At 44.7% G+C, this 12,736-nt stretch overlaps 1 protein-coding gene across 1 annotated transcript in view; it reads right to left on the bottom strand.

Annotated features, from left to right (window-relative positions):
• Positions 1 to 12,736, bottom strand: part of KCNH3 (potassium voltage-gated channel subfamily H member 3) — an 81,580-nt gene that overhangs the window by 39,202 nt on the left and 29,642 nt on the right. The window contains exons 4-7 of the mRNA XM_088480094.1: positions 11,495 to 11,629; positions 11,256 to 11,386; positions 10,650 to 10,899; positions 6,760 to 6,917 (exon numbers count right to left, since the gene is read on the bottom strand). Coding sequence (XP_088336220.1) covers positions 6,760 to 6,917; positions 10,650 to 10,899; positions 11,256 to 11,386; positions 11,495 to 11,629 — 674 coding nt within the window. The remainder of the gene's footprint in view (positions 1 to 6,759; positions 6,918 to 10,649; positions 10,900 to 11,255; positions 11,387 to 11,494; positions 11,630 to 12,736) is intronic.

Genomic DNA, 12,736 nt, shown 5'->3' with positions numbered 1-12,736 from the left:
CCAAGCGTGCGCCTGTGTCATAAGTAAAGGGCCGGCTGGCTTGACCATTAAAGGGTGCTGTAACCCCCGAAAGTACACTCCAGTCCAAACCAAAAAAAAATTATTTTCTGTGTTTGTGAATTGTGTGCGCAGTAGCCGCACGTGCATCAACAAAGTAGTGCCAAGCGTGCACCTGTGTCATAAGTAAAGGGCCGGCTGGCTTGACCGTTAAGGGTGCTGTAACCCCCGAAAGTACACTCCAGTCCAAACCAAAAAAAAAATTATTTTCTGTGTTTAGCCGCACGTATATATCAAATAGATATAACATAAATGGAGGACCAAACTTTCTCCGATAAAAATAAAATAGAGAAAGATCAAGAACCACTTCCTCCTAGTGCTGAAGCTGCTGCCACTAGTCATGACATAGACGATAACATGCCATCAACGTCGTCTGCCAAGGCCGATGCCCAATGTCATAGTAGAGGGCACATACAATCCCAAATGGCAAAGTTCAGGAAAATGACCTTGAAAAAGACATTTAAATCAGCTGAAGAGAAACGTAAACTTGCCAATATGCCATTTACGACACGGAGTGGCAAGGAACGGCTAAGGTCGATCCCTAGTATGTTCATGACTAGTGGTTCAGCTTCACATGACGATGGAAGCCCTCCTCCCACTAAAAAAATCAAAAGAGTTAAGCTGGCAAAAGCACAGCGAAGAACTGTGCTTTCTAAGAAGATATCACAAATCCCCAAGGAGAGTCCAAGTGTGGTGGTGGTTGCGATGCCTGACCTTCCCAGCACTGGACGGGAAGAGGTGGCTCTTTCCACCATTTGCACGCCCCCTGCAAGTGCTGAAAGGAGCACCCACAGTCCACTTGCTGATATGCAAATTGAAGATGTCACTGTTGAAGTACAACAGGATGAGGATACTGGTGTAGCTGGCGCTGAGGAGGAAGTTGGCGAGGAGGATTCTGATGGTTATGTGGTTTGTTTAAATCAGGCTCCGGGGGAGACAGTTGTTGTCCGTGGGATGAAAAAGCCCATCACGGTCATGCCTGGGCAGAAGACCAAACATTCCACCTCTTTGGTCTGGCAATATTTCTATCCAAATCCGGACAACAACTGTCTTGCCATATGTACCATATGTAAAGGTGAAATAAGTAGGGGTAGGGACGTCAACCACCTAGGAACATCCTCCCTTATACGGCACCTGCAGCGCGTTCATAAAAAGTTACTGTCAAGTTCAGAAACTTTGGCTAAGACCGTAAGCAGTCCAGGGACACCTAAATCCCGTTGTCCTGTTGTATCCAAGCGCCTGCAAACCACACCGTCAACTCCCTCCTCGTCAATTTCCTCCTTAGTCAGGATCGGAAGTAGTCCTGCAGGCCATGTCACTGGCATGACTGACTCTCCTATCCGGGATTCCTCTGGAGGATCCTGCATTGCTACGCCTACTGCTGCCGCTGCTGCTGTTGCTGCTGCTGGGAGTCGTTCATCATCCCAGAGAGGAAGTAGGAACACCACTACTTTTACTAAACAATTGACCCTCCAACAGTCCTTAGCGAGGAGGATGAAGTACGACAGCAGTCATCCTGAAGCAAAACGTATAACTGAGGCCTTGACTGCTATGTTGGTGTTAGACGTGCGTCCGGTATCCGCCATTAGTGCAGTGGGATTTAGACAATTGATGGAGGTAGTGTGTCCCCGGTTCCAAATCCCGTCTAGATTCCACTTCACTAGGCAGGCGATACCGAGACTGTACAGAAACGTCAGAAAAAGTGTCCTCAGTGTCCTGAAAAATGCCATTGTACACAATGTCCACTTAACCACGGACATGTGGACAAGTGGAACAGGGCAGACTAAGGACTATATGACTGTGACAGCCCACTGGGTAGATGTATCACCTTACGCAGCAACAGCAGCAGCGTCACCAGTAGCAGCATCTCAGAAACGCCAGCTCGTTACAAGGCAGGCTACTCTGTGTATCACCGGTTTCAGTAAGAGGCACACCGCCGACAACCTCTTAGAGAAACTGAGGGAAATCATCGCCCAGTGGCTTACCCCACTTAGACTCTCCTGGGGATTTGTGATATCTGACAACGCCACCAATATTGTGCAGGCATTACATCTGGGCAAATTCCAGCACGTCCCATGTTTTGCTCACACAATAAACTTGGTGGTGCAGAATTTTCTGAAAAGCGACAGGGGCGCGCAGGAGACGCTTTGGGTGGCCCGAAAAATTTCTGGCCACTTTCGCCATTCAACGACTGCGTGCCGAAGACTGGAGCGCCAGCAAACACTCTTGAACCTGCCCCGCCATCACCTGAAGCAAGAGGTTGTGATGCGGTGGAACTCAACCCTCTATATGCTTCAGAGGATGGAGGAGCAGCAAAAGGCCATACAAGCCTATACATCCACCTATGACATAGGCAAAGGAGGGGGTATGCACCTGACTCAAGCGCAGTGGAGAATGATTTCCGTGTTGTGCAAGGTTCTCCAGCCCTTCGAACTTGCCACACGTGAAGTCAGTTCAGACACAGCCAGCTTGAGTCAGGTCATTCCCCTCATCAGGCTTTTGCAGAAGCAGCTGGAGAAAGTGAAGGAGGAACTAAGACGGAGCGATTCCGCTCAGTATGTGGGACTTGTGGATGAAGCCCTTCATTCGCTTTGCCAGGATTCCAGGGTGGTCAATCTGTTGAAATCAGACCACTACATTTTGGCCACCGTGCTTGATCCTAGGTTTAAAGCCTATGTGGTGTCTCTCTTTCCGGCCGACACAAGCCTGCAGAGGTGCAAAGACCTGCTGGTGAACACACTGTCAGCTGAAGCGGAACGTGACACGTCAACGGCTCCTTCTTCATTTTCTCCCGCAACTGGGGCTGCCAGGAAAAAACTTAGGTATCCTAAGCAACCCGCTGGCGGTGATGCAGGGCAGGCAGGACCAAGTTTGGACATCTGGTCCGGACTGAAGGACCTGGCAACAATTTCTGACATGTCTACTGTCACTGCATATGATACTGTCACCATTGACAGAATGGTGGAGGATTACATCGGTGACAGCATCCAAGTAGGCATGTCAGACAGTCCATACCTGTACTGGCAGGAAAAAGAGGCAATTTGGAGGCCCCTGTACAAGCTGGCTCTATTTTACCTGAGTTGCCCCCCCTCCAGTGTGTACTCCGAAAGAGTGTTTAGTGCAGCCGGGAACCTTGTCAGCGAAAGGCGTAAGAGGTTGCTTCCACAAAATGTGGAGAAGATGATGTTCATCAAAATGAATTATCAGCTCTTCCAGGGAGACCAGCCTCCAGAAGGTACAGAGGGACCTGTGGTGGTGGATTCAAGTGGGGACGAGTTAATACTTTGTGAGGATGAGGATGTACACACTGAAGAGGGTGAGGAATCGGTGGATGAGGAGGATGAGGATGACATCTTGCCTCCGTAGAGCCAGTTTGTGCAGGGACACATTAATTGCCAGCTTGTTTTGTGGGGGCCCAAACGAACCAATCATTTCAGCCACAGTTGTGTGGCAGACCCTGGCGCTGAAATGATTGATTTGTTAAAGTGTGCATTTCCTGTTTATACAACATAAGGGTGGGTGGGAGGGCCCAAGGACAATTCCATCTTGCACTTCTTTTTTTTCTTTGCATTATGTACAGTTTGGGGCCTAGTTTTTCTAACTGCCATCCTGTCTGCCACTGCAGTGTCACTCCTAGATGGGTCACGTGTTTGTGCCGCCCACTCGTGTCGCTTAGCATAGTCATCCAGCTACCTCGGTGCAACCTTTTGGACATAAAAACACTATTGTGAGGTGTGAGGTGTTCAGAATAGACTGGAAATGAGTGGAAATTAAGGTTATTGAGGTTAATAATAGCATAGGAGCAGAGAAACCAACAAATTCTGTGATTTTAGCTGTTTTTATGCTTTTTTTAAAAAAAATACAGATCCAAAACACAAAACCCAGAACCCAAAACACGGAAGGGTGGTTTTGGCAAAACCAATCCAGATCCAAAACACGAAGAAAGATCCAGATCCAAAACCAAAACACAAAACACGAAAAGTGGCCGGTGCACACCCCTAATTTTTTCACCATTTTATCATATCACAGACTGATATAATATTCACCATTACACTCATAAATGACTAATACAGAGGTTCCCAAACTTTTCTGAACTATGGTGCCCTAGAGTATCAGCATTGTTTTCACGGCACCACTAAGCCAAAAGTTTGTTATTGAGAAATTCAGATTTTTTTTTTTAGTAAAGTAGTAATGTGCATTAAATTGTACTTACCTGTCATCACTAGGTTCAGTTATGTGGTGATGGACAGGTTTGCACTTCTGTTTGCCACATATTTACATTACATTGACCATAAATATTTTGATTTGGTTCGACCACCAACCTGAGCACCCTTGCAAGTGTCCCGAGGCATCACAGAGTGCTACGGCGCACGGTTTGGGAACCACTGGACTAATATATGATAATTATACTGCCACATATACTAAAAATACACCATACACTGCAATAATATATACCATTACTCCATATGAAATGCTAATATAAATAAAACTGAAATAATATACTCCATTATACCATATCAAACACTGATATATATAAACCATTATACCAGATCATATATAATATCATACTGATATAAAATTGACTATTATGCTGTATCATACCTGTCACGTTCGGGCTACGGTGGTCCCCTGTAGAGGGATTAGAAGACGTAGACCCAGGTTGAGAAAGGAATCTGAGGTGAGGGGGTTTACAAAGGAATCTGAGGCGAGGGGCTGGATATATGCCTTCCTCATCTACAAGTACTGGATGTTGCCTAGACCTGACCAAAGGTGCAGAGACTAACTTATTGGGAGGTGTTCACCAGTGATCCCTCCAAGTGGGATTTCGGCTTAAGCTACATCCAGCAAGCAGGTCGCTGCCCTTTCGTCAGGTATCCGGCACAAGTACAAAATGGAAGAACACTATCACAGGGAAAGCACAGGAGAATGATACTGGAAGTTTAGCACTTGGGTGATGTACTGGGTACACACCCTGTTGATCCAAACACAGGGCTGACATAGGAGAATGGCACTAGGAGATTGTACTTGGATGATGTATTAAGTACACACACTGTGGCTTCAGACGCAGAACTGGCATAGGAGAATGGCACTAGGAGTTTGTACTTGGATAATATTCTAAGTAAACACGCTGTGGCTTCAGACGCAGAACTGGCACAGGAGAATGGCACTAGGAGTTTGTACTTGGATGACGTACTAAGGGCTCGATTCAGACACGCTCGCTAGATGCGTACGCTCGCTCGATGCATATGCAAATCCAGCTAACAGCAAGATAGGCGATCGCACAGCAAGGCATAAGCACGCCCACTATGTCTTGGTGTGCTATCGCCCTGTGTATGTAGACGCCCACCAGCCTGTCTTAACATGCCCGCTAATGCATGTCATCTCCAGGAAGTGTATGCAACCATCGGTATCATCAGGTACCATCGGACGCGAAGGATTTGCTTGTGGTTGACCATACCCTACCACAAGCACTGCGAGCACTTCAATGTAAAATTCAGCCAGGTGACGTGTACTATGACGCTGCGTCTTAATTATGCACGCCTCTGAAACGGCATTAAGACGCTCAGACACTCCTGCGTTCGCACCTCCACCCGTTTTCATAGACCAACCCCTGTCACCACCCACAAACGGTTTCTCCTTTCACTCACTTGGCAGAGCAGTCTATTAGCAGCGAACGTACAATTCCCGATCGCTCAGACTGGTTCGCGCACACGCACTGCGACGCGTACACATGCACACAATGCAAACATTGGCAGTCTGCGGGGTGAAAGTTTCTTAGCGAGTGTGTCTGAATCGGGTCCTAAGTACACACGCTGTGGCTTCAGATGCAGAACTGGCACAGAGGAATGGCACTAGGAGTTTGTACTTGGATGACGTGCTAAGTACACATGCTGTGGTTCCAGACGCAGAACTGGCACAGGATGATGACACTTCGGAGATAGAACTCTGATGAAGTACAAAGTACACACACCGTGGGTAACACTAGGAGAGCATCACTGGAAGAAAGGAGATTGGAACCTGGAACGCTGTAACAGCAAGCATACACTGGAAGTAACAACGTTGTACAGGCAACTTCCTGTTGTCTGGAGCCCGGCTAAATACCCTAAGGTAGCAGTCCATTGGAGGATAGTGTTAGCTGACAGCAACCAATGCTACCGTTGGGTAAAGGGCAATCAGGTGATGTAGACTGTCATGGCTGCACCCATGATGGCCACCGCAGGAACCAAATCACGGAGCGAGCACATGGATGTCCTAGCAGACCGCAGGTATAATCCTCAATGCGTCACTCACTGCCGCACATGGCGTCTGACTGCTTGAGAGGTCAGGGAAAGCCGGTGCTGAGGTGAGTAATGGCCGATCCTAGGCCGCAACCTGACAATACCATGACATAAAACTAGATAATCATACTTTATCACGCACTAATACAAATAGACCATTTATACTATATGATACATTGGTGTAAAACTGACCACTATTCCATATAATATATATGGATATAAATGTTTTATAGCCATATAAAACTATATCATACACAAATATAAAACAGGTATAGAGCATCAAGCACTGATGATACAGACCACTAGCCTATACTGTAAAAATGTAGGAATACTCTGCTACAGATTAATATACAATAATGTATCATACACATAGTGCTGAAAGAAATAAAAGAGATACAACTAAGGAGGCAATGTAGATACTCACTATATTGACTTTAAAGCTGTACAGCAGATCTACAGGCATGGCAGCCAGAAGATCCAACAGAAACCATGTCCTGATGTAATGGAGGAAGATGAGACGTGGAGAGAATACCACCTGTCCGGACTGACTGACAAATGTTGTACGGAAATTCAAAATAATATCTGTTAACCAATTGAAGAGCAGACTGTTAGAAAAGTTGTTGTGTATGAAATGACATAATCTATTATCTGTAGAACAGAAGCATCTAGTAGTAGCGGAACCTGTACAAGATTCAGTCATATCAAGTGTTACCCCATTTAAAATACAGCACTTTAATTCCTAATGGGATTTAAAGCAAAGTAGCCTACCATCATTATATAGAATTATGGTAGCTGAAATGGCACCAAAGTAAGTGAGATGCGCTTTCTATTAAGTCACTGACGTTTTAGGGCAATTCCCCATTGGCAATTGATCACATCTCTTTTAAGCAAATGCTCTAATTGTGTTTAACATCTTTCTCTCTGGTGGAGCTGCTGTCTAATTGGGAGGTGCGACATATGCCACGGCACAGGGCACCACAGGGCAGGGGGCGCTGCTTGGACCTGTCAATGTTCTGTTTATAATCATTCTTACTTGTAGCTTACTTTTATTTATCCCCGGCATCTCCTCCCTGGCTGACTCCCCCTCCATCTGGCCACCTCCCCAACACCTTCAGTCACATCCTCTTTTAATTAAAACACACATTTCAAACCTATCATCTCTCACATGGCAGTCAGACACCTTACACATGGAGCTATCTGCCCCACAATTTCTGATGGAAGCCCTGAACACAGCCACCGATACCTGGCCCAGGTGTTACCAGCACACCTCAAGAACCTTTGCCGGTGAGTGCACCATACATGGGTTTCCTAGCCGCTGATATTTGCTGCATATACACTATAGGTAGCACTGTTTCTATACCTGCAGTCTGTGATCTACACTGCTGGCTCTAGGCTTGTACACGGCTGTTCTGAACAAATCTTGCTACAGGTGCAGCTTTACCAGCTCTCTGCTACATCTAGAGCTGGTGACTTACAGTGCATCTGGAAAGTATTCACAGCGCTTCACTTTTTCCACATTTTGTTATGTTACAGCCTTATTCCAAAATGGAATAAATTCATTTTTGTCCTCAAAATTCTACACACAATACCCCATAATGACAACGTGTAAAAAGTTTTTTTTGAGATTTTTGCAAATTTAATAAAAAAAAACCCCCACTAAGAATTCAAATATACATAAGTATTCACAGCCATTGCCATGAAGCTCAAAATTGAGCTCAGGTGCATCCTGTTTTCACTGATCATCCTTGAGATGTTCCTACAGCTTAATTGGAGCCTACCTCCAATTCAGTTGTTTGGACATGATTTTGAAAGGCATACACCTGTCTATATAAGGTCCCACACTTGACAGTGCATGTCAGAGCATAAACCAAGCATGAAGTCCAAGGAATTGTCTGTAGACCTCCGAGACAGGATTGTCTCAAGGCACAAATCTGGGGAAGGGTACAGAAAAAATATCTGCTGCTTTGAGGGTCCCAATGAGCACAGTGGCCTCCATCATCCGTAAATAGAAAAAGTTCAGAACCACCAGGACTCTTCCTAGAGTTGGCCGGCCGTCTGAACTGAGCGACCAGGGGAGAAGGGCCCTAGTCAGGGAGGTGACCATGAACCCGATGGTCACTCTGTGAGACCTACAGCATTCCTCTGTGGAGAGAGGAGAACCTTCCAGAAGGATAACCATCTCTGCAGCAATCCACCAATCAGGCCTGTATGGTAGAGTGGCCGGAAGCCACTCCTTAGTAAAAAAAAGCACATGTCAGCCTGTCTGGAGTTTGCCAAAATGCACCTGAAGGACTCTGGTCTGATGAGACAAAGATTGAACTCTTTGGCGTGAATGCCAGGCGTTATGTTTGGCGGAAACCAAGCACCGCTCATTACCAGGCCAGTACCATCCCTACAGTGAAGCATGGTGGTGGCAGCATTAGGCTGTGGGGATTTTTTTCAGCGGCAGGAACTGGGAGACTAGTCAGGATAGAGGGAAAGATGAATGCAGCAATGTACAGAGACATCCTGGATGAAAACCTGCTCCAGAGCGCTCTTGACCTCAGACTTTGGTGACTGTTTATATTTCAGCAGGACAACGACCCTAAGCACACAGCCAAGATATCAAAGGAGTGGCTTCAGGACAACTCTGTGAATGTCCTTGAGTGGCTCAGCCAGAGCCCAGACTTGAATCCGATTGAACATCTCTGGAGAGATCTGAAAATGGCTATGCACCGACGATTCCCATCCAACATGATGGAGCTTGAGAGGTGCTGCAAAGAGGAATGGGTGAAACTGCCCAAAGATAGGTGTGCCAAGCTTGTGGCATCATATTCAAAAAGGCTTGAGGGTGTAATTGCTGCCAAAGGTGCATCAACAAAAGTATTGAGCAAAGGCTGTGAATACTTATGTACATGTGATTTATTATTATTTTTTTTAATTAAATTTGCAAAAATCTCCAAAAACCTTTTTACAAGTTGTCATTATGGGGTATTGGTGTAGAATTTTGAGGACAAAAATGAATTTATTCTGTTTTGGAATAAGGCTGTAACATAACAAAATGTGGAAAAAGGGAAGCGCTGTGAATACTTTCTGGATGCACTGTATACTGCATAATTATGTGTATTGTCACGGGAAGCAGTCGGGAAGCTGGCGGTCGCAATGCCGACCGCTCGCTTCCCGACTGCTTAATCCCGGCATGGTACAAATGACAGTCTTCCACTCACGCCCAGGACAGAGCAGCGTGTGCTGGGCTGCTGACAGGTAAGAGGGAGGGATGCGGCATCGGACCTGGGCCCCCGCCAGGCCCCTCCAACAAGCCCAGGCCAGGATATTTAGTACACGCTCCCCCCCTCCTGCGTCCCAGTCCAACATTAATATTTATTTGGCCTTATACTAATTTTAACCTCTGTTGCAGCATAACTCACCTTCTCTCCCAACAATCATAGCAAAGCGATCACTTATCTCTGTCCTCTCCCTATAATATGACAATTGTCTAGATTTCTGATGAGCAATGATGACCAATCACAAGTTTCTCAATGTTTGGAGAGAAAATACACAGGGAAACAGCTTGCTACAGAAAACGCAATCTAGCAAATAAACTTTTACATTTGGTAAGAGAACAATATAAACTTCACTACTGTACTATAAATAATTTTTTTTTCATGTATAGAAAATCCATGAGATATTATCACTTTAATGTAGATTATTGCATAAACTGCCACCAGGTTTTGTCTCACATAAGCAAGTCTTCAACTTTCCAACTCATAGCCTAGCCATTGTGCATTCTTGTGAGACTAGTTCTGGTAGTGTAACTAGCGCCCCTTCTGAATCAGGCACCTAGTTACTAACTAGGTGTCTGATTTAGAAGAGGGTGCTAATTCCGTTGCGGCTGTCTCTTTATATGCAGCGGTAGTGAAACGTTATGCTAATGGCGCAGCCTCTGTCATTTGTACAAAGCTGCCCGCCAGGCGCATCTCTAATCTGTCACTTGTGTGCACAGACGCATCATTGATCGTACATCGGTTGCAGTTGCTGGCTGCTATATGCCCACAAAATGCTCACGTCACACCCACATTTGATTGATTTACTTCCCATATATGCAAACTGACTGTCAATCAATCTGCGACCAAATACTCACTACGACCGCCATTGGGAAACCATCACGACACATGTACAGTGCAACAAAGATGTATGCACATTACAAAGAGCATCAACCAACTGTGCAACCATCGGCATAGCATCACCTCTGAATCAGGCCCTATGGGTCTGCTTACCTGCGAAACCAACACTGCATTAATGCTTTGGACTGTTTTTGGAACAACCCATAATTACCTAGTATGAAGAGGATTTCCACAGCAAGATCACATGCACTGGGCGGGCTACGTGGACTTTGGGTACCTTCCTCTTTCCCAGCACTTAAGCAGACACTGTAAGGGACGGTCACTGCTACATAGAGGGTGGCAAGAAGGATCAAACAGTCCCAACAGGCCTTAAAGTGGCCGTAGTGCAGGAGTATGAAAGGAGATTTACGCATAGAGACAACTTTATATTCTGGAACCCGGGGCGTCTCGCCAAAAACACCCTGAGAAAAGAGGATGTAGTAAAGGAGAGCTTTGGATTAAGAGCCATTATACAGTGTTATACAGTTGTAGATTAACAATGTTCTGTAAGGACTAATCATTGTTTTTAATCAGCAGCGTACTGTCTATGGTGTTTTTGTGGTCCTTATATGTATATATGTTGCTTAGTGTAAATCAAAGTGTCTACCAAGAACCTGCATTAAATATACCCTAATTATTGGACTGCATACACATAGCTTCCTTTAGTCGTGTTATCTCCCTCTCTCTCTCTCTCTCTCTATATATATATATATACACACACACACATATATATATATATATATATATATATATATTTAGATGTGAAGACTGTACTTACCTGTCCAAGTTTAGCTTTGGCCTTATTTGGTCTCTGCAGATGCCCTGAGAGGTGGTAAAGCACAGCACGGCTCCGCCTACGGTTGGCATTAAAACCTTTTCCTATAGCACGAGTCTGCTGCTCTCCCCTCCCTGCCAAGCAAAGATGCTGCCATCAGCCAAGTTTATTTTATACTTCTACTATTAAAGAATCTAAAACACAACTTACACAGAACACGTATAGTAAAGCTCTACTTGTACCTGTCTCTTTCCAGCTCTCTGTTCCAGCCCGAGACTTGGCATCGGTGATGTCTTTGTATGAAACTAGAAACAAAACCACCTCTCCTTTCTCATTTTTGATGGGAACAACATCCAGCAAGCACCAGAATTGTGAACCTGCAAAATAGGAATGCAATTGAAACTATCAACAGGATACTTGTCTACTTGCTGGAACGTCCAGGAGACTCACAAATTTGTGGAGGTCCAACAGGACTCCCATAAGCGCTGTGCAACCTCCAGCATCCCACCCACAGCCTTAGTGAAATGGACAGGACAGGGGGTGATGATGCGATTTGCATGATCATGGTCCTGGCCACACTGCAATGAGGCAAAGAGAGTGGCCATAATGATGGGAATTGCATCACAATGCCCCCCCACACCCACACCCACACCTGCCAGTTGGGTCTCTCACCTGAGGTCTCCTGTAGGGGAGATAGAAAAAAGTAAGCAAGTAATTTCACTGCGGTCCCAGAGTAGGCCTCTCTTTCCACCCCTTTTCCCTTTCTCCTTTCGTCCATCCTCTTTCCCCTCTGTTTATTATTTCACTGTTGACTGTTCAATGAGATAATATGCTTAGATCACTTGTATACTGTACAACCAACTTTGTTTGTTGCCTACTGATGTCTATTTTTGTACCAAATTAATTGTGTGCTTCATGTTAGTGTTGTCTCTTTTTGTTTATTAGGAGTATTTTCATAAAGTATAATTGTACCTATTTTTCCGCACGCTAGAGCAGATCTCCAATTAAGTTTTTATTTTTTTCTGTGGGAGTTTTGGCTCTTGGCAGAAATGTGCATGTTGTCAAATGAAAAAAACAGCTTAGATATGGTTGTCAGGTACATTTATTTCAATTGTCAATCTTCGCTTATGAGTGTTCATTTACATTAGTTTATGAAACAGCATACATATTATCCTGTGAATCATTAGTATCCTGATTCGTACATAAAGCTGTTGCTTTCAGGTGTAAGTTCTTCACAGTTTCAATCTATAGTTTTGCTTTCTCAATATTATAGAATTGACAATAAAATTATAATTTCCTAGTTAAGAGCCTGTAAAGGTCTTTTCAAGCTAAAAGTCAGTTATACTGAAGATTTAATACTCCATTATTTATAATTGTTGTCATTTAGAAGATTAAACTGTAAGAAAACAAACATTAATCATTTAATAGTAATTTGATATATATAAGTATTATTCAATATTTGCGTTATCTGTTTATGAACTGTG

The sequence above is a fragment of the Taudactylus pleione genome, unplaced genomic scaffold (genome assembly GCF_031769625.1).
Source record: "Taudactylus pleione unplaced genomic scaffold, aTauple2 ptg000005l, whole genome shotgun sequence".
NCBI classification, from domain to species: Eukaryota; Metazoa; Chordata; class Amphibia; order Anura; family Myobatrachidae; genus Taudactylus; species Taudactylus pleione.
The sequence above is the reverse complement of the archived record's forward strand: the minus strand, read 5'-3'. Positions and strand labels throughout refer to the sequence as shown.